At 42.7% G+C, this 27,606-nt stretch overlaps 1 protein-coding gene across 13 annotated transcripts in view; it reads right to left on the reverse strand.

Moving 5' to 3' along the window:
- TMEM131L (transmembrane 131 like) overlaps positions 1–27,606 on the reverse strand; it is a 136,709-nt gene that overhangs the window by 102,468 nt on the left and 6,635 nt on the right. For 8 of the 13 annotated variants that reach the window (XM_075930085.2, XM_075930087.2, XM_075930084.2 and 5 more), the window contains 2 exons: positions 26,076–26,119; positions 5,787–5,867 (listed from right to left, as the gene is read on the reverse strand). In XM_075930085.2, the coding sequence (XP_075786200.2) occupies positions 5,787–5,867; positions 26,076–26,119 (125 nt within the window). Of the gene's footprint in view, positions 1–5,245; positions 5,746–5,786; positions 5,868–26,075; positions 26,120–27,606 lie in introns of those variants that run through there. The other 5 variants (XM_075930092.2, XM_075930089.2, XM_075930088.2 and 2 more) reach the window with 2 other exon arrangements.

The raw sequence follows: 27,606 nt of genomic DNA on the forward strand, positions 1-27,606 counted from the left end.
GATACACAGGACAACCTATTGGCCGACTATACGACGCTGTAGAGAGGGTGAAGTGGGCAACACTAAAGGCCGCCCTACTTGCAACCCCCTCTACTCTGGTGAAAGGGTCCAAAATGGTGCCCAAACCCAAATACCCCGAGCGTTCGTTCATCGAGCGTAAGATTTTTGGATTTTTATTGGGTAAGGGACTCGCCAAGGAAGCTATTAGGAAAATGAATAGTGATCAACAGAAAGACTTGGCTGTGAAATTGGAGTGGGAAGATCGCCCTATTCCCCCGCAGCCAAAAAACGGGGAAAGGCCGAGTGCCTAGCGGTCACTCGGCCCGATTTAAATGACCCTCGACCCTATCAAAACCTGACTACCGAAAACGAGACAATTATCCCCTTTTTGTTAGACACGGGGGCACAGGTATCCATCATCCCCCCCGATATGCCCCACACCCCCACTGGAAAGATAGTCTTTGTACAGGGATTAAATAGCGTTGAAGCAACCTACGTTAGTCTGTCACAATTGGCTTTCTCTTCGATCTTAATTAGCCCGCCTTGAGGGCGTTGTTTGTCCCCTTTTTGTTTTTCAGGTACCAACCCATTCGAGCCCCCCACCGGCTGTTTGACTTCCGGAGCCGACGAGAACCATCAAGCTGGAAAAAATTTAAGTCTGCCACTGAATCTTTAGTTTGGGGATATGTTACCAAATGTCCCGCAATCTCGAAGCCCTCACTAATTTGACCGCTGAAGGGTTTCGACAAGTCGATTTGGCTCTCACTGTACTAGCTCATTATGCCGAAAAGAATCGTCTAATGATACAGGTTATATTGCAGAAGGACTTTCGTATGGCACTCGAGGACCTTGACCCCAGGTTTAAGGACCAATCCTGTTTGCGTTTCAAGCCCGGGTGGAACAACGTTTCAGCCATCACCCAACAGCTGACCTCACTTGCAGTTCGGATTCGCGAACAGCGGGAAGAATGGGACTGGTGGCAAACAAAACTTTCCTCTTGGGGACTGAGTACTTGGGCATCCACCATTAAGCAGTGGTTGATTGTATGTGCTCTTGTGTTACTAGCCTTTTTAGTGGGCACTGCTGTTGCAAAAGCTCTTATCCACAGAGTTGTTTCCGCATTCCCTGTTACTGTTGCTTACTTTTCCTTTTCCCCCTTTCTGAAGACAGCAGCTCACCAGAACCTCAATTTACCCAATTGGCTTCTTGCTAATTACCCTTACGTGCGCTCTCACCTTAGGCAACCCTCTTACCGCTTGCTCCGGACAGCCACGGGGGCATGTCCGAGACAGAACATCAGAAATGGCTGCCCGTCGCAGGGAGCCATAGCCTGTAATACCTCTGAGGCTGGTATAGGGGGCTCTGTCTGTGAGGTGGAGTGTTTTCCAAATAAGGGCATGTAAATTAATAATCTTCCCCTGCTCGCTCCACCCATTGCAGTGAAAGATCAGCCAATGGGCTGACTTGTGCTCAGGCCTGCTACTCCACCCACTGCAGCAAAAACCAACCTATGGGGTGATAAGTTCACAGGCAATAAAACAGGCAGGCAGCCCCTCTCTCACTGGGGATTCGCATGGAGTGAACGCCTGGCCTGATCACCCAGACGCCTTGCACCCCCCGCTCTCGAGTCCTACTGAGCGTACTCCGAGTTGGTCGACCCGAGTGGAGACAGTTTATGAGCATGCGACTGGTACTTGTGTTCCTGCTGTCTCCAAAACTGGTATAACACCCCCCCCCCCCCGCCATCATCCCTATCCTAATTGATTTCTTAGTTGTCCTTATTGCTTGTCAAGTGACAGTGGCTAAAAAGTTACTAAGTTAGTTTATAAATAGTTGTGGTTTAGGTTTTTTACTGTTTCCTTGTATAAAGTTGTGTAAATAATCAGCCCTATGGATAATACCAGTGTTAATTCAACTGTTCCTAACCCCTGGGCAGTTATTGGGAATTATTGTGATTTAGAAAAGCCTCAGGGAATTGTTTTGTGTTGTCTGGCAATCTGTTTAATTTTTATTCTGATGATTGTCTGGCGCCATCAAAATAAAATCAGTTTGTACTTTTTGAAACCCCCAGTTGTGGTCTCATCCTTTCCGGCATCCCTTCGAACCTCGTGTATTACGGGGACTGACAAGAATCAATAGAATATAAGCTTTCATTTGACACCTCACATGGCCCCCTTTGTATAGACTTTGGGGCAAACACCCCCCACGTGGGCACAGCAGTGATCTGGCTGCTCCCCTTAAAATCCAGTAACATGACAGCTTCTCTCCATTCTTTCCTTGTTTTCCCTGTCTGGCCTATTAACTTCTGCTTTATGTCCTTTTCCCATTCAAAATTCTAGATGGATTCTTAACCCAACCTCACCAACATTCTAATTTCAGCTGCTTCAAATATGGCATTAAGCCATATCGGTCACATGGTATATTTTCTCCCAAACCACACAAACAGAAAACTCAAATTTTTGGGGAGAAGGGTGTTTTAAACATACATACTGCTATGTGTTTACATGAAAGAAGGCATGTTGAAGAAGTGTACCTTATAGTCAGAACAGAGGATGGTGAGGTTTGTGATAACTCCCGTGAAAACTAAGGACCTTAGTCCACAGTTTCAGTCAGACCCCAAGAAAGTTCCATCTCCTGTGCAAACTTTACCAGTATGGCAGAAAGTTCCATAGTGCTTGAGGAGCAGAGTTGTCAATCACAGTCTTCATCCATGTGCTGTATGGAATCTGCTAGATACCCTCAGCCAGGCCACTGAGCAACCTGAAGAAAAGAGGTGAGATCTTGAACTTGATATGTATTCTGAGAGAAACTTGTGTAGAGGATGGAGGACAGTCTAGATGTGCTTGTAGTAACTTGTGCTGCTGAAGAATAGTGCTGCAGAGCTCTGTATTGGTGTTTAAAGGCTGTTGAATTCATGCCCAGATACATTGTATTGATGTAGTCCAATGGTACCAGGTCCATCATCAACCACCATGGGAACAGAGATAGTAGAAAGAAGCAAAATGCAGGACAATGTAGCACTTTAAAGACTAACAAGATAGTTTATTAGATGATGAGCTTTCGTGGGCCAGACCCACTTCCTCAGATCAAATAGTGGAAGAAAGTAGTCACAACCATATATACCAAAAGGATACAATTAAAAAAAATGAACAAATATGAAAAGGAGGCAGAGTCTTTCACTGTAGTCAGTGCAGTATGTTGATCTTAATGGATTGTTCACTTTCAGTCCTTTGGGTACGATGTCCATCTTCTTGCACTTGGATAGAAAGATGATGTCTGTCTGTATCTGTGCGAGTTTCTTCGTATGGTTGATGGATTTCCATTCCAAACGGCTTGCAGATGCTTCTGTGTGAGAGCTTGGTGTCAGCAAGGAATCCATAAGCATTCTCACACAGACCAACTGTAGGTGTATGCCTTAAACCAAACATGACTGCACTGCAGCTGCAAAATGTAAGTGTTTTCCTCTGTCCATCAATATCATCTCTGCCTTGCTCAGGTTTATCTCAACCAGCTGTTTTCCATCTATGTACCAACCTGGTTCAAGCACCGAGCATTCTTTCAGGTAGTGGTGAGGTCAAATATTGTGAAGAACAGATAGAGCTCTGTATGTCATCTGGATATTGGTTGGCACTTGACTCCATGTCATCTGACCAGTTCACCTAGGGTGTGTCTAGACTACATGCCTCCTTCGACGGAGGCATGTAGATTAGCCAGATCGGAAGAGGGAAATGAAGCCGCGATTAAAATAATCGCGGCTTCATTTAAATTTAAATGGCTGCCCCGATCTGCCGATCAGCTGTTTGTCGGCAGATCGGGGGAGTCTGGACGCGATGCCCCGACAAAGAAGCCTTTCTTCATCGACACAGGTAAGCCTCGTGAAACCAGGTTTACCTGTGTCGATGAAGAAAGGCTTCTTTGTCGGGGCATCGCGTCCAGACTCCCCCGATCTGCCGACAAACAGCTGATCGGCAGATCGGGGCAGCCATTTAAATTTAAATGAAGCCGCGATTATTTTAATCGCGGCTTCATTTCCCTCTTCCGATCTGGCTAATCTACATGCCTCCGTCGAAGGAGGCATGTAGTCTAGACACACCCCCAGTGTCTGTATGCAAACATGGAACAGAGATAGAGAAAGAACTGATCTTTCTGGGAGGGTTCTACAAATGAGTGATGGAGATTCCTATCACTACCTTTTGGAGGCATCCCTCTAGAAAGAACTTTAAACTTTTTATACATTCCCATGGACCTGCTACCTTTCTCAGGTAGAAAAGCCATATCTCATCAACAGCACTGAACGCTCCAGAAAGTTCGCAAAGGATGACGTTATCTGTCCACAATGCATTCACATTATCTGTTCACAATGCATTCATCCATCAATGCCACTAATGCTGTATCCATGTTTAAACCCTCCTGCTTCGGCCTCTCCTTTCCCATCATCGGTACTTGAATTTCCAACCCTCTTTCTTCATCTGGTGCAGAGCATTAGAAAACCAAGGTGATCATGTGGACAAAATGAAGAAGAGGCCATTAGGAGCCAGTGTGTCGATGGTGATATTCACCAGTTCCTTGACTCATTGTTTTTATTGATGGAGCACTGCTGTCTGTTAGCATGCTCTGGAGCTCAATGGAGACTAGGTGAACTCCAGATGAAATCAAGATTCACAAGGCTTGCTGCCTGGGACTTAGGAGACTTCTGACCAACGCCTTAACAGCCTTATCTGTCCAAGATAGTGGCTGCATTGTGATGCCCACAACATCATCTAATCTGAGACCAGGTCCAGGGTGTGGCCTGGCTATGAAGGCTAGGCCAAAGGTGACTAGCCAGCATCCTAGGGAACCAAACAAAGAATAACTTGGGTGCAGGGAGGGAAGGAGCTTGTATCTGAAGCCTAAACCTGGCTCTCTAATCTGAGTGTTTCACCACCAGCACTGGCAAGGGATCAGCTAACTCCTGAGGACCCTTTTTTTTTTCCATTGTCTGTAAAGGAGCTTTAAATGGAGGTTAGCTTTGGCTCTCGTTTCTACTGTTAAATGAATGAATCTGAACATACTCATCTTACCTGGAGCAGCTCTTTTTGGATTTGCTATTTGAGGAGAAGATTAATACAGCTGTCTGGGCCTGTGATATTGCAAGTAATCGGGGGGAGGGGGGGTGTAAGGTTTGCAAAGACAAGGTCCATGGAATCATCCAAGAAAGAGTCTATGATGTAAGATATATAGAAACATGCATGCTGAGATCACATACTATTTGTTGTTGGATGGATCTTGCATCGAGCAGCATCAATTTTAGTTCAGTTAGGTACCTTCCTCAGGCCCATACCTGTGTAACAGACAAATAAAATATGTCTGGCATTCATTTTCTTATGTCTGCTCTACTGTTTCCTTGAAGAGTTACTTCCAGTGTGAACTGAGATAGGTAAAGCAGCAGACTGTATCACACGATGCTCTAAATGGAGAAAAGGTTGTCTGGTTTGCCACATGTCATGGGTAACACAGGTCTGTGGGACACCCATTGCTACTATGCCTTGGATGAATCCGAGAATGGGCAAATATGGAGCAGAGTGTTCTTGATACAGAGTTGGAAGCCCAGTGGCATAGCAACAAGGGAAATAATAATAGCAATGACTGTAATACCAGGTAGGGTCAAGTCCAAGAAAAGGGCTTAAAGGTCTCAACGGCATCAGACATTCATTTTCTTGAAATAAGTTGTCTGGTTTGTCATAATGCCCATGTTGTACTTTCCCGCTATATGGGAAAGGAAAGAAAGGGAGATATATAGTACTTACTATTTAGGACTCTTCAGCTTTATGTCCATCTTCCCTTCCCAAAACAGCTGCTTTCTTCCTCTCCAGGAAAGACTAAAGATTCTGTATGTATATATTCCATTAGTAACATGCATTCAGTGTTAATTGTTTTGATAATCGACTGTTGAATACACACACCTTGAACAATCTGAACAGCAAAAAAATTAAAAATGCAAACACATAAGTAGTGTGGCTCAAAGAACTAGGAGGTAGTTTATCTTGACACTTGGATGCCCTTCCAAGAAGTGCTGTGGGACAACGAAACTGTCATTAACTATCAACTAGAGACTCCTTTCTTTCTGAAGCAAAATGCAGGACAATGTAGCACTTTAAAGACTAACAAGATGGTTTATTAGATGATGAGCTTTCGTGGGCCAGACCCACTTTTTGATCTGAGGAAGTGGGTCTGGCCCACGAAAGCTCATCATCTAATAAACCATCTTGTTAGTCTTTAAAGTGCTACATTGTCCTGCATTTTGCTTCAGCTACCCCAGACTAACACGGCTACATTTCTATCACTCTCCTTTCTTTCTGTTTGTTCTGACTCTGGCATCCAGGAATGCCATCCTTCACATTTTCTCCTTGAATAAAACCTTACAGTAACTTTATCTTGTGTGGATTTACTCTAGTATAAGCAGCAATAACATTGCTTCCTAAACTGCAACCTCCATCCCAAGATTTTTGGATAAAACGCTTATTTTGTGTATTATGATAAATAGAATAATTATGCTGTTGGATGCTGTTATATGCCCACAGAATGTATGTAATGGGCTCATATAAACCAACTCCTTATATATTTAATCAAATATTCCATCCGAGCATGTACAATAGACTCTCACTTTGCTAATCCATGGTATATACCCCGAAACACAATACAGTGCAACTTTTGCAAACCCATTTTGATTTCAATGTAACACACACTTTTACATTCAGTGTTTTACAAAACAGTCTTTTATGTATTTTTCCATAATAAAAATGAGATGAAAATTTAACAGATTTATTCAAAGAACAGAAGATCTTCATTACTGAGCCTACCAATATTTTTTGTAAGATTCAATCTAGAAATTAAAATACAAGTAAATATATGTTCCCATTAACAGCACTTTAAAATTTTTATCCTATACAAAATACGAAAACATAACATGGCCGAATCTTTAGAAAAATATTAATATTTGATTTATGTTTATAAATGTTTATTGACTTTTTTATTTTTAAATAAAGACACAGCTCTTACCATACCCAGGGAAGCTTATTTATTTCTTTTGAGTAGGAATGTTAGTGTACAGTCATTTAAATGATTAACTGATAAGCCTGGGCTTAATTGGTTAATCCAAGCAACTACACAGACACACATACCCTTGCTGTCTCTGTATCAGAGGCAGCAAAAGGGGTGGGGAGGTGGGAGACATGCCTCTGGGGAGCTGGCTTTAAAGCTGGTTTCCCATCCATGCTGATTCCACGGAGCCAGCTCCCCCACCCTCCAACTGCCTCCCACAGAGATCGCAGCACAGGAGGCGGGTGGGACCCGGTGCTTAAAAGCCAGCTTCCCACGAGCACCAGATCCCACTGAGTAGCCTGCCATACATGCCTCCTGTGCTGCTGCCTCTGATAGACAGACAGCAGCACTGAGAATGAAAGAGACAAGTAGAAGCCAGTACATATAGGAAGCCCCCACACCCCCGCCCCCGCCCTTCCCTATCAGAGGCAGCAGCAGTAACAGGCAGGAGCCAATATGCATGGGAAGCCAGCTTTTAAGCTGGCACTCCATGCATGCTGGCTCCGCGAAGCTGCCTCTCCCCTACCCCCCTATCTGCTGCCTCTGTGTCAGTTCCTGCCCCCCCCCATATAAGCATATAAACGGTAAAATTTCAAGCAGTTACATGTTTACATAAAAACACAACAGTTAACATCCCTACTTTTGTGCACCCAAAAGTGCATTATCCTTCTCTAAAAAGGGTTTATGATCCAAACTAAGGGGCTGCTCCTGCAATCTGTTTGGCTGAAAGTTCAGCAATCTACTGGCATGGAACAATTTTTCAGGTCTGATGCTTAAATTCTGACATAAAAACAGGGAAGGTCTTAACTTGGTAAAAAAGGAGAAACAGAGAGCAGAGATAGCAATTACAACAAGACATGAACACATCTTGCTTGACAGATACATTCTGGTTTTGTTTTATTTCTTAAAATATATTTTCTCACCACTTGAGAAGTTTGATCACTGTATTGAGAAGCACTATTAAACCATACCGAACTTGCAACTAGGCCAGAATGTGGTGGCTTGTTTATTAAGTAGCATTTCCTGCTGACAGCATATAGCCCCAATGCTGTATGAGCTGCACAGGCTGCTAAACGATGCCTGGATTAAGTTTAAGAAAAGAAATCCCTAAACCTATGGAAATCAATGAGAATTTTGCCACCGAATGCAATCGAGTCAAGATTTCACGGATAGCATTTTTGACCTCTAAACATTTTGTATGTTCCATAGCCTTCTAAAAGATTCAAGGATAAGAACCCTTTTTTATCTAGTCTGTTCTACTAGATAACAGGAGCAACAAGTTCGCCCAGAAATTCCTGCATGAAACGTAACAATTTCTGGTTAAGATAGAGTACATGTTTTAGAATGGCATCTCATCTTGATACACTTTGTATCCTTTCAATAAATTTAAAATACACTGCCATTTTCAAAGCAGTGTATTATTAGCAATAATCATCACTAGAAATATGAGAGTGAACAAGGAAATCCAGAGCAACTGGTTAGAAAATAAGATCAATGGCTTTCAAAGAGGCTGTGCTAATGTCACATTGAACAAATTACCGAGATAACACAACATTTTAATTCAATAATGCAGATTTGTGAAATTTTGATTTTATATCAATTCTACTGGGCTTCAACCTGGATTTTCAATCAATATAAACACCACTGTTGATAAGACAAAATATGTGGTGATGGTTTGCATGTTGATTGGCAATTGACCACTCAAAATACAGTGAAACCTTTGTTATCCGGCACTCTTGTTAACCAGCATTGCCCCCAGCCACAATACTGTCACATCTTCAGATGCATAGGCCAGGCTTGGCTTACCATGATTGGCTTAATTTTTTATTTAAGTAGTATTAATCATCTTTAATTCAAAATAGAAACGTGAGACCAACTGCCTCACTACAAAACCACCAAGAATAAAAACATGAATTTTACTATTACTGTCCATTGATTTTTCCTAGGTTGATGGGACCCTCAGATAACCGGAATTTTTAGATAACCAGAACACCCTAATACCCGAGCGTGCTGGATAACACAGGTTTTACTGTACATAGCTTGGAAGGCAGTAGGTGACTGACAAATTCCAATCTCCTGTTGAGTAAAATCTTGAAAATTGGGTACATTTCATTAGAGGATGCTGATTACAAGAAAAGACCACATCTGAACACTGATCTTTCTGGCAGAGATCATCAAGAAAGCCAATAAGCTTCTCTTAGGCTGTGTCTAGACTACATGCCTCTGTCGTCAGAGGCATGTAGATTAGACACATAGGCAAAGGCAAATGAAGCCGTGATTTAAATGATCGCGGCTTCATTTAAATTTACATGGCTGCCGCGCTGAGCTGACAAACAGCTGATCAGCTGTTTGTCCACTCAGCGTGCTAGTCTGGACGCTCCCCTGCCAACATCAAAGCCCTTTGTCGGCATTCCTCGTGGGATGAGGTTTTCCGGGGCTGCCAACAAAGGGCTTTGATGTCGGCAGGGGAGCGTCCAGACTAGCGCGCTGTGCGGACAAACAGCTGATCAGCTGTTTGTCGGCTCAGCGCGGCAGCCATGTAAATTTAAATGAAGCCGCGATCATTTAAATCGCGGCTTCATTTGCCTTTGCCTATGTGTCTAATCTACATGCCTCTGACGACAGAAGCATGTAGTCTAGACACAGCCTTAGAGTAGAGGTTCTCAATCATTCCATTTCTGGTCCCTTCTCCCCCCATGTTATAAAAATTCCATAATTCACCTGTGACAACTATTTTTCTACATATGAAAACCAGAGCTGACACTAGAGACAGCAAGCAGGGAAACTGCCTTGGGGTCCAAACTACAGGGTGCACCAGGAATCTACATTGCTCAAACTTCAGCTTCAGCTCTGAATGGAGGAGCTTGGGGACATGAGCTGCAGCTCTTTGTGGCAGGCCTTTGGCTTTCTGTGCTGGGTCCTAGCACGTCTAACACCAGCCCTGCTTCATGGACCCCCTAAAACCAGTTCAAAACCTCTCTTAAAAGATTTCAATCATTCAGATACCCTTTGGAAATAATATTTTGAAGAAGATTCTCTGCAAAAAAGAAAAACACACACAAATCATCTATTTCACTCTCCCCAGAGCCAAGTACATCACACTACTATTGCTGGCTCAAGGTCAAAGGAGTCCCAAAGTCCCTCTTCACTCCAGGTGTCTTCCCAGTGGCACTGGAATGTACATTACTACTCTTGCAACCCTGGGCCAGGGTCCAAAATGCCAGATATGGCAGCCAATTCAGTAGTACATGGGGTTTAGTTTCAGCTTGACTCATGAGGCTTGAACCAGTTTCTAGTCATGCTAATAGGAAATGAGCATCTAAAATTCACACAATACTGAACAGAGAGTAAAACTCAAGAGTCTGCTGGGATGTTCCAAACCTGTAAGCATATTAAACAAGAAAGTATTCACCAGCATCTATAAGACACACGCGACTTGTTGGGTAAAAGGCAGAATTTCATGGTCAGGGAAGATTACAGGATTGGTTTTACACTCAAGTTACCAAAGAGAATTATGTTACGAGATACTGAAAAAAATTAAATATAAAAAAAAGTAAACTTTAAAAAAAAAAAATTTTTTTAGAGCTAAGACTTGCACTCTGCTAAGCACCCTCCTCTGCTGAAAGGACCCAGCTCCTTCAAAGTCACAGGCCTAAAATAATTCAAAGTCCACCCTGAGATGTTAATTTTGAAAGTTTGAGATTCATGCATGAAAACTATTCCCTATAGCTACTAAGTTACTCTCTCCCTGACTCAACCCAAAATAAAGAAGGACATCTACATCCAGGCTCTTTGGGAAGCCAGAAGGGGAAGTGAAGCTTTCAGGGGCATGGAAGATGATAATACAATAAATATCAGTGCTGTTGGTGATCTGTGTGATTAAATGTCAATGCTCCCAAGCAGCTGCAACATAAAGCTTGGAAATTCCCACATCACATTCCTGAGAATATGTGGGTGGGGATGGAAGGTAGTTGAGGTTGAGAAGAGGAACTAATGAACAGATCATAGCTAAGGTGCAAAATGACTTAACTGCTTACTACCTTGCATTTTATAGTTCATGATGCTGAGGCCTGCTACCTACAACCTTAATTCAAAGTTGGGGTGGAGTGGAAGTGGCGGGTTGCATAGTTATACAGTATGGACATACAGTATGGACATACTATTATCCTTCAGCCTCTTAATGAAAACAATCTGGTCTCAGGGGAAACAAAAAAGAATGATGAATAGCTGCAAATGAAAAATTAAATATAGAAACAAGTAGAAAAAAAAAGATTGCAACCGAGATCTTATTTATTACTTAAAGTCCCTTACACTATTTCCTCCTACACTGGAATTGTTTATGTTTTAGGAAGTCTTTCCAAACATTTGAAAATTCATCAAATTATCATTAAGTTGATATATTAACTCCCTGAGACTGGACCCTTTTAATCCTTAGGGCCTGCAAATCAACTGAAGTAATTTATGTGAGGTTTATCACAACTGCCACGATCCCATCATCAAAGGGAAATGTTTCCCAGTCAATCTGGCTCAAAGAATATCAAGCTATTTGCTGCATCCTCCCTTAACCAGGATATTGTTATGAACACACAAATACAAGATTTTAATAAAACTTATTTTCATTATAAAAATCTCATGACTTTCCTAATATAAAAACCCCAGGGAATGTGTGAATCACGCTGCATCCAAGATACTTTAGTGGTCTGATGACAGCACAAACCACACTATCACTATTACAATTAAATAGAAAAATACAACAAATACAGTATTTCTTAATATCATTTTGCCACGGTCCAAGTTAGATGTGACTGCTTTGACCAGAATAATAAGCTGACCACTCAGTGGTAACTTGCTGTCACAGAATAAGAACCTTCCTTCCCAAATAGCTATTGGACAAACTGGATACTAATTAACATTTAGCCCAGTTCAACTAGATATTTACAAACTTAGGGCTGAATTTATAATTGAGGCAAGTAGCCAAAACAAACAGATAAAACGAGAGCTTTACTTCACTTTTTTGACCACATTGTATATTCAAATTACCAGAGCAAATACCTAATTATTGAAACGACTGATGCTGACACACCTTCTACACTTAGCCACCTTTTGTACAGACACCATCTGCAGGGTATGGAATCTGGATATCAATCTCTTATTTCTCCACATGAGAGAGATAAATTCTAATTTCCAACCAACCCTAACTAGTTCCAGGGCTGGAATTTAGCTTTCCAGAAGTACATGTCTGATGTAAGAAATAAATAAGGAAGAATCATTTGGCTGGAAGAAGTCATTGAGATAACCACCCAGAGGCACTTTGTTAAAGCGGAAAAGTAGGTTGTGACATCACTTAAGTTTCCTGAAGGGGAGGACTAATATTTTCTTCATTTAGATCAAGTTAGTCAACATGCATTAAGCTAACTGAGAAAAGGGGAAGCAGGAAATGAAGCTTCCTGTTGTATGCTAATTTTATTACATAACTCAAGATATAATTCTCTGGGTTTTCTTTTAAATAGTCTGCCATAGTTTGTGTAAAAGAGAAGAATCTGAATACATGTAATGTAGTAGTGCCCCATCTCAACACAGTTAAAACTACCTCGCAATCCTCTAAATCCACATTTGTATTTATGTACCAACCCATAAGAATTACATTTTCTTTTAAAAGGCATCAATAAGTCATTCTGAATTAGTGATGTAAAATCAAAGCATTTTATAATCAATCCATCATATGGTTCTTTACCCAAAAATCAGATAGTGGAATTTGTGATGAACATGAGCATTTCTAATGTAGAATTCTTATGTATTAAATATAATAATAATAAATCATTGCCTTTTCACATTGGTTTTAACAGCTCCTCGCATGATTTTTACACACAGAAGAGAATCACTACACCGAACTTACACAAGAAAAACATAAAATAAGGATAAGGGAAAGAAAAGATAAAATTATCAATGATGACAGACTTGTCATGTACTAACACTTTTTTCTGTATGTTCTTTTCCAAATATAATCGATCCTCTGCAGCCCCTTTACCCAATCAGCATAATTGCCTTTGTTTAATAAATAATAATAATAAAAAGAATCTACTCTATTAGTCATTATTGTTCCAAACAGGGCAAGGTAGGATTAACAAGATACATATTTTATTCCAGGGATCACAGAAAATGTAATATGTCCATAATGGTCTTGCAGTGCATTTGAAGTGGGAGAGTATATAATCATACGGTACACTGCACTGGCATTTGTCAATTTGTCATATTGCTGTAGAGAGACATTAACAGTCTGTAACACTCTGACGGCTGTCTATGCTCTTGTTTTAGGAGCTGAACAAACGTGGACACAGAGAAACAGATAGGATGTCCCTGTGCCGTACGTATTGAGGAAAAGAACTTTTCTGGCTCTAAGGACCATGAATTCCAGGTGGGCTCAAAAAACTGCACACGCACATGCGCACACACACATTTCCATAGGACCACAAATTGCATGATTCACTATTGACCTCCTCTCATACTTCCAAGTTACACCCACACAAATATATCCACCCTCCTCCCTATATCAATTTTCTATAACTGAAACACAGTGAAGCAAGCACTGACAAGGGTTCTTGTCCTCCAGCCTCTTGCTCACTTCTCCCTGCCCTCAGGACAACTCCCCAACTCCCTCTGCATCTCTCAGATAAGATAGCAGGGCAGTGAGTGAATGAACCCACTGAAAAGAGAAGAGGTAATCTCTAGCCACCACCAATCCTTGAAGTCCCTGGCAGCTGGCTGAAAGGGACACAAAGAGGCAGAGACCAGGTATGGCTGAATAAAGCTGCAACACAGAAATCAGCAGGCCATTTATATGATGCTCCTCAGTGTGGTATGTGTGCACCTGGGCCATGAAAACACCACGTTCTAGTGGGGCTCAGTTTCAGGATACACAGCAGCGCTAACCTCAAGAATTCACTCTCCAGACTAACAAAGCCTAGGAAGATCAGGAGAGCTTTGTCACAGTTCTGTATCCCCCTTCTCTGGTCACAAAGAGCACTTACTCTTAGGCTTCCAGCTCCCCAGATCACCTCTCTTGGAAAGAGATCTGCACATTTCTCCCTGAGGAGGGTTTCCAGCCTACATAGGCCTGCTTTAACTTATTAGAGGCTACAAACAGCATAATTTCCCACAGCTGTAAGTTACTGCAAAGTTTTCCTAAGCAGACACTTTTATTCTTAAGGTAAAAACCTTACAGAGAATACATTAAAAAAAAAGAAAAGAAAAGAAAAGAACCTATACGCAGGCTAATAAATTTACCAAAGATCACCCTTACCTGCCAAAAAGGCTTTAGTAAGCATCTGTCCTTCAAACCCTACCAGGACCTGTCTAAAGTCAGAAGCTCATTACTGCCTTGGCTCAGAACAAGCACATCTATGACCTATGAGTGACTCCTTTAGACAGTCTGGGCTTCTGATCTTGTCCTTCCTCACATAACAGGTGATTAACAAAGGTCCCCACCCCAAGGGGAAGCTTTTAAAGGCTAAGTACCTGCATCACTGAAGAAGAAAATCTGCATTAACTTCTCTGGAGATATCCTGGGGAAACCCACTTAACTTTGTATGTTCACATTGTTTCAAACTGTACTTTGAAGCTCCTAATAGCTCCCAAAGATATATCAGTCATGTCTCCTTATTAGAGAATAATGTTACATGCAAAAATAAACCAGGGATGTGAACCACTAGTCAACTATCCAATAAGCAAATGCTTATCGGATAGTCGACATGCTAGTTGACTAGTCATTTGCTGCTGCCCTCCTCCCCCCCCCCCGCTATCTCTATCAGAAAGAGGTAACAAAGGGGTGGAAAGAGGAAGGGGGTCTCCACCCAGCACTGCCACTTTGAAATGCCACATGGAGCCTAGGGTCAGCAGGAGACTCTCCCACTGACCCTGGGCTCCCTGTGGCACTGTTGCTTTGAAACACCGCGTGGAGCCTGATGCCAGGCTCCCCTTTCAAAGTGGCAGCAGGGCATGAAAACCGGGGTCAGCTGGACCCTAGGCTCCATACAGTGCTGTCGCTTTGAAACACTGCGGGGAGCACGGGGCCAGCGGGGGATTGCTTGAGTCTTCCACTAGCCTCACGCTCCCCACAGTGCTTTCACCTTTGAAGTGTAGCAACAAGCCCTATGTTCCTATGCGTGTTCTTCTAAACTGGGCTGTCACCCAAGGAAACAGGGGGGGAGGTGGGGAGGGACAAGAATGTCCGTTTTAAGCTTATGTGAGAAAGCAAATCTACAGACCAAGGGTGCACTGAAATGACAGCCTGCATCTTCCAGCTAATTAAAGTTCAGTGTGGCAAGAGAGAGACACATAACATTTAATTTTTTCCAGCTCAAGTACAGATTCTGTATTTTTCTCACACTATCACAAAAGCTAAAATGCATTAGCAAGAATAATTTAGATGAGTCATCTCCTTCACAATGTTTCACCAGAATATCAAAAAGATGAGGGTAGGAGTTTGACTTTTTTTTTCAGATTATGATGGATGGACTCATATTCCATTAACAGTAGTTCTTAGAAAGGCATGGAATCTGACACACAACACAAAACACTTGGCCTGCACCGGTGCTGTAATTTCTGACTTTGATTAAAAGTCTCTTTAAAATGTAGATGACTCATTTGTTAGCATACAGCACTGCCATGAAATACACTTTTGGATAATCTCAGGTCTCTTGTTCCACAGGTCAGCAGACATACCCTGTTAATAGCACATGAGCCCTCCTGTTTGTAGTACTCCATAACATTTTAAATATAAATGTATAATAACCTAATATGAAGCAATGGATAAAAATGCCAGGCTCTCTGGACCTACTGGTATCCAGGGATGAAAGATAAACCAAGTCTCATCGCAAAAGTTTTTCTGAGGAAGTTGCATTTAAGACACTGATTATTAATAGACTGTTTTTCTTCCATAAATTCCATATGGGTCCTTCTAAATGCTTTAATAGAATGACATCTCCAAGATATTTTGGAGGACGGCTGAGGAATGAAAGAGATTTTTATTAATTTAACATACAATAAAAATGCAACAGTTAACTGTGTGGGCTAATATAAACACAAAACAGTGAAAGTAAGAAGCACATAGTATGTATGGGTCTCTAGAACAATTACAGTAGGATAAATAGTTGGGAAAAGGACTGAATAGGTAACAGGGCTGTTTTGGATACTACAGCAGGTCTCAGTGACTCAATGAAAACATATGAAAGCCAAAAAAAACCTGTAAAAGAAAGGACTATGGAGATGCCAGCTGGTGTTTCATCACTACCCCCAATTTAGGAAGCCAGAAAGGTATGGGGGTGTTCTAGAAATGTAATTGCCCTTCCCAGCCATCTGTTTTTCCCTTATTAAGATATGCTATACCTTTGCAAACCACTTTGATAGTTTTCTCCAGGGAACAGCAAAAGACAGTTTTCCAGTCAGTCAAACCTTGTGAGCTTTTCTACTCTTTTAGCGCAAATAAAGGCACCTCCAGATGAAGTTGTTGAGAAATTTTACAGATTATATCCAAAATAACATTGCAGTTTAGAAGCTTAAGAGGGGTAGCCATGTTAGTCTGTAACTGGAAAAACTTAAAACAACAACGAATAGTCTAGTAGCACCTTAAAGACTAACAAAACATGCAGACGGTATCATGAGCTTCCATGGGTATAACCCACTTCTTCAGAGACTCCAAATGAAGAAGTGGGTTGTACCCCAAAGTTCATGATACCATTTACATGTTTTGTTAATCTTTAAGGTGTTGCTATACTATTTGTTGTTTTTTTAAAATTATTCCAGTTTAGTTTACAATGGAGGAGTAACTCCACCAACTCTAGATTAAATCCCATTTTCCTTCACATTGCCACCAGGCATTTATTTACATTTTTCTGTTCAGAGAATGAACAAACGAACGCACACACGTACACACACAGTTTTTGGATCATTTAGAAATGCTGAAAAACAAAATGTAACTCTGAAATAGCCCCTGCACTCTAGTGGCGGTAGACTGAAATTACAGGCAGTCCCCGACTTACATGGATCCGACTTACGTCGGATCCCTAGATACGAACGGGGTGAGGCAACTCCCGCACATGCGCAGCAGCATTCCCGGGGCTCGCTCACCTGGGTCCTAGGATCCTCCTCCTCCTCCGGCCGGCTTCGACTGGGGTCCCGCAGAGCTGCCGGGCAGAGGAAAAGTGCCTCCCCACGCCCGCTGCCCCCCCCCACCTCCCTGCCAGCAACAGGCTGCCCCCTCCCCTGAGCAACAGGCTGCCGAACAGACAAAAGCAGCCTCTCTGCCCCTCCTCCCCTCTATACATGCCGGGCTCCCGGAGCGCAGCAGCGTCCCGGGGCTCGCTCACCTGGGTCCTAGAATCCACCTCCTCCTCCTCTTCGGCCGGCTCCAACTGGCCTCTGCCTGCAGCAGCTGGCCACAGGGACAGGGATCCCGCAGAGCTGCCGGGCAGAGGAAAAGTGCCTCCCCACGCCCGCTGCCCCCCCCCCCCCCCCGCGGCCTCGCATCCTGCACGCCTCCCCTCCCCCCCTGCCAGCAACAGGCTGCCCCCTCCCCTGAGCAACAGGCTGCCGAACAGCAGACAAAAGCAGCCTCTCCGCCCCTCCTCCCCCTATACATGCTGGGCTCCCTGGGCAAACAAAGACTCCACCAAAACAAACAAAGTGCTGGCCTCATTGTGTTAGCAAAAAAAGGACCCTCCTCCTAGAACCCTGGGTGGTGTGTGGAAATAAAGCTATTAGCTCAAAGCATGGTGCAGAGCTGTTTGGTATTTGATGAGTTACTCCTTTAGTCCTGAGTTTGTCACAGGGACAGAAATAGATGTGAAATCTTCTGAACAGGGGAACAGACAGCAAAACAAACATTAGAGGGGAGTTAACCTTTCCCTATGCTATCCAAAACTAAAAAAAATGTTTGGCTAGAGTTTCCCCTACAATATGTACCAGTTCCGACTTACATACAAATTCAACTTAAGAACAAACCTACAGTCCCTATCTTGTACGTAACCCGGGGACTGCCTGTACTGACTCCCTGACAATTTGTTGGAGCCATATAAAGCCTGCTATTGCAGTGGCGTATTAGCTATTTTTAAAAGGAAAAATTAACTGAAGAGAAATGTTTCTGATACTCCCATGCTCTACTACAAAAGCTTAATTCATTCTGTATATGCTGGAGGCAATTTTTAATTTGCTGCAACTCCATTTAATTGAAAGTAAAAAAGGTTTAAATTTAAAAAAATAACAGTGTTGCATTTTTTATTTTCTGAATAATCTATATATAGTAAGAAAATAAGTTCCACTAGACTATTATGAAGATTTGACTTCTGCTCAGTATATCTCCAGTGCTTAAGGATATATCATAGCTTCATGCAGTTATCCCCCCAAAACTGGGCATTTAGGAATTAAAACATCAAGGTCAGGAGTACCTGTCCCGTACAAAAAACAACCCATCACTAGCTATCCTAAGTTTCTTGCCTTTGTAGGTGTCTTCACAGATACTCTGAACTGGTCTCCAGCACTATAAACTTATGATTATGGACAGCAGTGCACATTCATTTTAGCTAATGTGAAATGTGCCAATTTTTCATGTCTTCTTTTCAGTATGCAATTATAACTAAATTGCACTTATATTTGGGAATATGTTAATCCACAAATACTTCACCGGTTTCCCAGTCCAGATGAACTATTGAACATTTAACCTTCATCTTATTGTCCTTGAGGATGGCAACTAATAAATCAAGAACAACACACATTATACTTCACTAATGTCAACTAAACCTCAATGACCAACACCAAGAAAAACTAAGTGACAGCAGTATATAATACAATGTTGTTATTCTCTCTTCCTATATTTATCTCTGCTATCTTTGCCAACTCTGGGGTGGTATTACACAGATAAAGCAAAGACTGGTATTAACAAGAGTAATTTTCCTTGACAAGTGAAAGGGTTAAAGAATTCTAACCACTAATTCTTACTCCCGACATTGAATTCTTAGGGAGTTTGGAAACAACTCAAAGTCCATATCTTCAAGTACACTAAGCAGTTCTACTCCACCAGGTCAAATGCCCTCTCAATAGCCAAGGGGAAAAGTTCAACACAACAAAACTATTTGATTGGGATAAGTAGATCACACATGACTTTCCTTATGTTATTTGAGACTTGTCTACATGAAACAAAGATGTCTAACCTGTTAAAGTGGATAAAATATTTGTTACTACTATATTATTGGAGGGAGGGTGGCTCTTTAAGCATCTGTTTTCAGTCCTTCCTTTCCCATTAAGTACCATGGTACATGCCTTTATAATATATAAGTGCACAGCAACTTTCCTTCTGCGTACATTAATCAATGTGAGAAGTAATTTTAGGACAAGCTTTTCTATAAAATACACACTGAAAAACTGTAACAAAAGACTTGAAGGAGAAAAGTATTCAGACTTTTTTTTTAATTAATGAAATAATTCTTCCTTTTTCCCAGTAGACTGGATAAAGACTTCATAATGGACATTTAGAAATTTCAAAGGTATCGGTCTCTGTTTATCAATTGATTTTGCAATATCTTTGGCTACTCTATGTGCATGTTCTAATGAGAAACAACTGGGTAATAAAAATAAATGTTGTTAAATGCTCAGAAGTAAACTATTCTAGAATGCCTCTAATCCTACGAATTGAGTTTCCTTCCAACCCCAACCCCAACCTTCACCACATCATGGGCGTTTGGCATGGAAACCCTTTATCATAGCTTGGTTTATCATGTAACCTCTCAACAGTTTCAACTTCACTTTTTGGTTTTTCATTTTTACCCTCAGCTAAATTAAGTCTAGCCACAAGATCCGTCTGAGCTTACCGTACTCTATCTTTCACTATTTTAGAAAATTGGGCAGCATTACAGACATTATCTTCCCTCATTTCACACAAGCAGTATTTGCATGTCCAAATTCAGCTGTTCAAACTCTGAAGTATCAACAGTTTGAAGAAATAAGTGTCAGCACTTGTCATTGATTTTCTTCTGCTGCTAACAAGTTTGTTGATGCCAAACTTGTTTTAGTTATGGGGGTAGCCGAGTTAGTCAGTTAAAGAAAAAAAACAACAAATGGTCTGGTGGCACTTGATAGACGAACAAAACATGTAGATGGTATCATGAGCATTCGTAATCTCATGATACCGTCTACATGTTTTGTTCGTCTATAAAGTACTAAGTATCAGAGGGGTAGCCGTGTTAGTCTGAATCTGCAAAAGCGACGAGGAGTCCTGTGGCACCTTATAGACTAACTGAAGTGTAGGAGCATAAGCTTTCGTGGGCAAAGACCCACTTCGTCAGATGCATGAGTATAAAGTACTACCAGACCATTTGTTGTTTTAGTCAGAGACCTTTCCCTCCAGTTCTTCAAATGCAGGAATTTTTTTAATAATAGAATGAAATAACATAAAAGGTTGTTTCTAAGTAAATGAAGCTTTTAATTTGGTTGAAGAATGTATTCCAAAAAAGTACATCCAACCATCTAAATACACAATGGCAGCATTTCCTACACTAACCTTAATAGCCAGAAGACAGAGGCAAGCTGCCCAGCAGAGTACAAGCAATCAGGGATGCAGGAATTGTAACCGAGGTAACTAGCGACATCTATCTCCCTCTGCCCCACTCATGCCAGACATCTGTCAGATCACAGAACTCCAAACAAAGCATTTCAGACTTGTTGGTTTAAGGTTCTTTCTAAAGTGTATTACAAAGGGTTTTGTCAACTCTCTCCGTATTCATATTTTAATATTGTTTAGGCATTAGCCTATGTAGATACTTGGGTACAAATATAATAAATAATAATAATAATATCTACTCCTCTTACACGGACCACACAAAGCACACCTCAGATGTTTCTGAAATGCACAGTCAATAGACTGTTAATGCCTTTGTGATCATTTTTCTAAAATTAGATTAACAAGCTCCCAAAAGAACCATTAGCCTAGCATTAGACTTCCCAAACCATGTAATGCTTTGAGAAGATAACTTTTTCTGTGTTTCCCAAGATCCAGAACTCTCTCTGCTTTCTTTGGAGACCTTTTTGATTGACTTTCACCATTACACCTGCTACTTTTAGCAATGCCGAGAGTATGCAAAATTTCCTTTGAATGCCTTGCAAGTTTCCTAGGTCTGACGGCTATATACTAGGAATTGTCAACTACACAATTAACTGATAATCCTGGGCTATCGGTTAATCTTGTTGACTAAATGCACCCCACCCCTCCCTTGCTGCCTGTTTCTGGCTTTAAGCAGGCTCCCCACCAGCACCAGATCCGCCTCCCCCTGGCCCCGCACTGCTGCCTCTGATAGAGAAGCAGCAGTGTGGAGGGTGAGGGGGGCAGGCAGGAGCTCTGAGGGCACAACTTCCCTTCCTCCCCCCGTTGCCTCCTACAGAGCTTTAAAGCAAATTCCTCCCAGCACCAGCTCTGTGGACCTGCCTGTTTCCCTCCGCAGTGCTGCCTCTATCTGCCACGAGCAGCCTCTGTCCACAGCAGCAGTCCCTGTCCACAGGGGATCCGAACTTCCCACAGACAGAGGCTGCTTCTGCAGAGCAGCATCTGTCCATGGGGACCTCAGACCCCTGTGGACAGGGGCTGCTGCCACCCAGCACTCCTGCCTCTGTATCAGAGGCAGCAGCACGGGGAGTAGCAGGCAGGCTTCAGTCTGCGTAGGGAGCTGATTTTTAAACTGGCTCCCCTGGAGGACCTGCTGCTGCCTCTGATACAGAGGCAGCAGCGCAGGGTGGCAGGGAGCTCCCCGGGGAGCTATCAAATAGTTGCATAACCACTAAGATATCATGCAGTTACATGAATGTTCAATGACAAACTATCTAGCATCCCTAATACATACATCACATTCCCAACTATGGTATACAGTACACTACCAGTTAGCTTCCTGTTCACTGCTTTAGGAAAATAAAATATGTTCCGAATACAGGAAACAGGATCTGAAAACAAAGTAACTAGATAGAGGAGGGGAATCAAATTTTTATTACTATCTTTCTTAGCTATCTTTTCTAGCCCTTATTCACAATGTCCAAATAACTACGGCATCTGCTAGAAAATACAAAAACCAGCTTAAAGGGCATATGCAAATTGAGAGCTATACACAGTAAAACTCCATTAGTCCAGCATCCAATGCTCCGGGACTCCTGATGGTCCAGCACCATCAAGAACCCGGAAGTGCTGGGGCAGCCGGACAGGCTTCCCCCATTCAGCTGCTGCTGAAATTGACCAGCAGCTGAATCGGGGAAGCCGGGAGCAGAGCAGCTGGGGTGCTGCCGGATTGGTCTCGTAGCCCTGCTCCTCGGGGCTGCGGGACCAACCCGGCAGCACCCCAGCTGCTCTTGGGGACTCCTGGGGCAGAGCAGCTGGAGTGCTGCCGGGTTGGTCCCGCAGCGCCAAAGGACGGCGCTGCGGGACCAACCCGGCAGGACCCAGCTGCTCTGCCCCAGGGGTCCCCAAGTCAGCCGCTGCTGAAACAGATCAGTGGCTGATTCCAGGAAGCCTGGGGCAGAGCAGCTCTGCCCCAGGCTTCCTGGAATCAGCCACTGATCTGTTTCAGCAGCGGCTGACTTGGGGACCCCTGGGGCAGAGCAGCTGGGTCCTGCCGGGTTGGTCCCGCAGCGCCGTCCTTTGGCGCTGCGGGACCAACCCGGCAGCACTCCAGCTGCTCTGCCCCAGGCGTCCCCAAGAGCAGCTGGGGTGCTGCCGGGTTGGTCCCGCAGCCCCGAGGGGCAGCGCTACGGGACCAACCGGGCAGTACCCCACCTGTTCTGTCCCAGGCGTCCCCAAGAGCAGCTGGAGTGCTGCTGGGTTGGGCCCGCAGTGCCTAGGGGCGGCGCTGCGGGACCAACCCGGCAGCACCCCAGCTGCTTTGCCCCAGGCGTCGGGATTCAGCCGTTGCTGAAACTGACCAGCAGCATCAGTTTCACCAGCAGGCTGAATCCGGACGCCTGGGGCAGAGCAGCTGGGGTGCTGCGGGGTTGGTCTCTGCCCCAGGCGTCCCCAAGAGCAGCTGGGGTGCTGCCGGGTTGGTCCTGCAGCCCCGAGGGGCAGCGCTACGGGACCAACCGGGCAGTACCCCAGATGTTCTGTCCCAGGCGTCCCCAAGAGCAGCTGGAGTGCTGCTGGGTTGGTGCCGTAGCGCCGCCTATTGGCGCTGCGGGACCAACTGGGCAGCACCCCAGCTGCTCTATTGCAGGAATCCCCGATTCAGCTGCTGCTGAAACTGACCAGCAGCAGCTGAATCAGGGACGCCTGGGGCAGAGCTGGACTATCGTAAGGGGGGGCTATGAGGGGTCTGGGGTGGCATCCCCTCCCACCCCACACCAGACCTCTCATAGCCCCCCCTTCTGATAGTCTGGCATATCTGATAATCCGGCACCCCCTGGGTCCTAAAGGTGCCGGATTATCGGAAATTTACTGTAGATACATTTCCAGAGCATTCAAGTATGAAAACAGTTTGAGCATGCAGGGTATCTTACAAATTTTACTTTCACATCTAAGATCCATATTTGAGATGGATTAGCCATTAATATATTTTAAAACAATCTGAGTAGTTAAAAATTGGTCACAGGACCCATCACAATCTCAGGAGCTATTGTAATCTTTTACCAATATTTTTATTAGCAGTGCCCTTTGAGCCAGTCACACAAACTACAGGGAAAAGCAAACATCAAAGGACATTTTTTCTCCCAAGCCCCATGTTTCTGGCATCTAATCAGAAGCACAAACATCATCTTCATTTGGTCCTGACTTCATCTCAGCAATGCTTAGAAATGTATTAAAAACCCTGCCTGGAAAATCTTATAGGTCACAGGCACAAACAGCAGGACAAGAAACCCCAGTATTTATCCAGACAGAATCCCCACTGTTATCAATGGAAGTTTTGCCCAAATAACACCTAAAGGATTTGACCCTTCTTTAGAAGGAAAAACGAGGTAAAGTTATATCTATTACCCTAAATAGCTTGGGCAGCAGCCAAAGACATCACATGTAGTACACGAGCAGGAACTGTAAGCAGCAACTGGTAGAGGTAACAGCCACTGAGCTATTCCATTCCTAATGCCATCTTTATCATTCTCTAGGACTTCAGAGACAACAGAGGTAACAGTTTTTATTCTCTCCTGGATTATGCATGTTTCTGACTGCATATTCTAGGCCAGAGGTGGGGAAACTAAGGCCCCGGGGCCAGATGCGGTCCTCAGCTTGTCTGGATCCAGCCCCCGACGCTCAGGGTCCCCCAAGCATTGAGGAACCTGTGCTGGCTCTCCAGCTCCCTGACCCCTCCCACATACACACACGCACGCACTGCCCTACCGCAGGACTGGAGCACACAAAATCTACTATATCAATCAGTCCTGGAGCTCCCCAGCTCTGGAGCTTGGGATCACAGCATCACTCACTTAAGTTTTGCCCAGCCACCCTCCTATCATAATGACACAGAGGGTCACAGGCACTGAGAACACCTGGAGCAGGGAGCTGGGCCTAAAGGTGTGGGATAAGAACCGCCCTATGAGAGGACTGTGGGAGGGGTTTGTTCTTCCATCCTCCCCTCAAGGACCTTTCCTATTCACTGGGCTGTAGTGAGCTCATTCTCCAGGTCTCTCCTCTGCCTTACCCCTTACTTTCCAGAGCCCCCTTCCTCATCAGGCTGGGAATAGAGTACCAGTGCCAGGATGGAGGTTGCTGCTGAAGGTGGTCAGTGCTCCCTTGGTAGGGGGTGAGGAAGCAACAGCAGCAGAGAAGAACACTAGCATATTGGTGACCTCCCTTGAATTTGTACCCTAGGTGAGGTTTTTCCTGCGTTTGTAGACTACTGTGGAAGTATGTATGTATATTGCTCTTAAAAAGGCATAGATAAATGATTTTTCATATCCATTATTTTACATACTGTTTCCCCTGAACCTGTGCTTTAACTTAATTTACCGTGACCTCTCAGTGACTTTGGATAAATTATGCTAAAACAAATCTGTAGCTTTAGATACTACCCAACCCTTCAAAATGAAAGGATTAACATTAACAGAAACAATACAGTTAAGAGCTCCCTTTCTTAAGAACTTTATTATTTATCTAAAAGCTCAAGAAACTTAAAGTTCAGGAAACATATGGAGAATGATTCTTTCAGCCCCTCCCCCCTGAAAATCTTTCTAAGAAAAATACAGCATAATGGTCTGTGGAACTTCCCGAGGTTATTTATTAAATGTGTTAATCTGCTTTCAGAGTTCCTGTACTTAGAGATCTGTTGAAAATCTTACATTGTCTATAAGAAAGAACATATTTTGAGACTAGTCCTGTACTTATTTTTCCTCTGAAGCAAATTCCCAGACTGGCGTACTTTAAGATCACCTTCTCTGATTGATTTTTCATCACAATACAATACACTGTTGAAATATTTGTTTATACTGTTGTTTCCTTTATCTTTGAACTATGATTCTTTCAGCCCCTCCCCCCACTCCAATTCTTCTATCATACCACTGTAATATCCAAGTGTTAACAACACTCACAACGCCAGCAACACTGTAAGACTATTATAATTTACAACTGAGATTTAAGACCCATTACAGGTTCAAACAACTGACACATTATGAAAGATACATAAAGTCTGTTTGCAAATGTTTGTGCAAAAAATATACACATCAAATACAATTTAATCAAATACAAAGTAGAGATAAAAAATTAGGAAGACATGGCAAGAGAACATTTTTCTGAGCCTGGTAAATATTTTACTTTATTTCCAGCTTCACTGGCAACACCTAGCATTAAAATTAATTGCTAATGATATTAGTACTCTAGCTTTAATGTTATGGGTATTTCAAGTGTATTATAAAACAAAATGTGAAGTCAGAATACGAATTGTTAACTAATCTGTCCAGTGACAACTGAAAGTGTTTTTATCTGTATAATCAAGTTTTATAAACTGACATGAACTCTAATATCCATGGTTTAAGGTTTTGCTCACCTTTGCTCTTGTGGATGCTCTTCTACATCCTCCTCAGAATCAGTCTGATGAATAGAAAAAACACTGTGTAAGGATTTAAGTATCATAACAGCATATAGTGAAAATGTATTATGCTTCTACCCAATCCCACTAAAATTGACACAATCATGAGTCACTAGAAAAAGACAGAAATTATAAAATAATTAAGTAGCTCCATTTGGTATAAAAAAAACCTACATTAAGTAATCAAACAACATCTATGCAAGATTTAGGATTTTACTGCTACGTAATATGGTTAATCCATTATCTTTTCCAAACTTTGAACTAAATGTATTTATTTCTGATTGGACAGATGTACCTATTCAGAACTGGATGTACATGTACAATTCAAACAATTAAAATACAGAAAGAATTAAAGAAAAACCAGTAACAACATTAAACACTCCCAAATCATAAAAAGCAATCAGTTCTTCTCTAAAAGTACTTGTGCTTATTCAATGCATTCATTACCCAAGGTCTGTGAAAACAGACCACAACACACCTTGAAGGTCTACAAACTCTGGCATTTGTCCGACCAAAGGAAGGGAAGCAGGTTCTTAAATCTAGGACACGCCAAAGAACACATAAGACCACAAACATTTTTAGGGATTATGAGCATAAACATCATAACAGCTCACAATTGCTGAAATAAAACGAGAAGCGAGGTGGTCTCCAAAATACACAAGGCACAAATCATGACACTTTGTAGATCAAAACACTTTGAATTGCACACAGAAGTAAAACAGAGTTGTGGTTGAATATGCTTGTCACAGGAAATGTCTTTAAACAAGCAAATAGATGTGTTCAGAAGCAGATGAATTCTCCAAGTGCTATTCAGGTATAATGCAAATTACGGTACAACAATACAATCTGCATAGTCAAAGTCAAAGTAAAGTTTAATAAGTTCTCTCAGCTACTGAAGCACCAGCTGAAAGTCCCACGAGATACTCAGCTTGCAAACCTGAACAGCAAAAGGTGGGAAAACACTGCATGATGAAAAGAAAAGGCAGAACTTTAATGACTTCATCCAACTGCTTTCCCATGCTACCTCTAGCCCAGGAAGAGCTCTTGATTCAATCTCCAATTTTGGCTTGACATTGGAGAAGGGATTAACTATCACCGAGGACCAATAAATGGACTCTCAGAGCTGTGGGGATTAAAGCCCACCCAGCAGCCTCACAAACCCACTGAGCAGGCTATGGCAGAAAAGAAACATCCTGGAGAGTTGAGAAACTGCTAAATACTAGCCACAGGCCTATGAAGAGAGGAAAAAGACAAGCACTCAAATACAATTGTGTCTACCTTTGCCAGGGTCAGCAAATGCATCAATGCATCATTGGTAAATGGCATTAAAAGCATCTGATAGATTTTTTAAAAAGGCAACACAGACAGCTAATCTTTGTCCATTGCCAGAAGCAGATCAACCACCAATGAGACAAGTGCAATCTTCATACCATATCCAGGCTTGCAACAAGGCTTCTAGGATTTAAGAAAACCTGATAACTTCAAAACC

Source organism: Pelodiscus sinensis, chromosome 4 (assembly GCF_052426305.1).
Source record: "Pelodiscus sinensis isolate ZL-2025 chromosome 4, ASM5242630v1, whole genome shotgun sequence".
Classification (NCBI taxonomy): Eukaryota; Metazoa; Chordata; order Testudines; family Trionychidae; genus Pelodiscus; species Pelodiscus sinensis.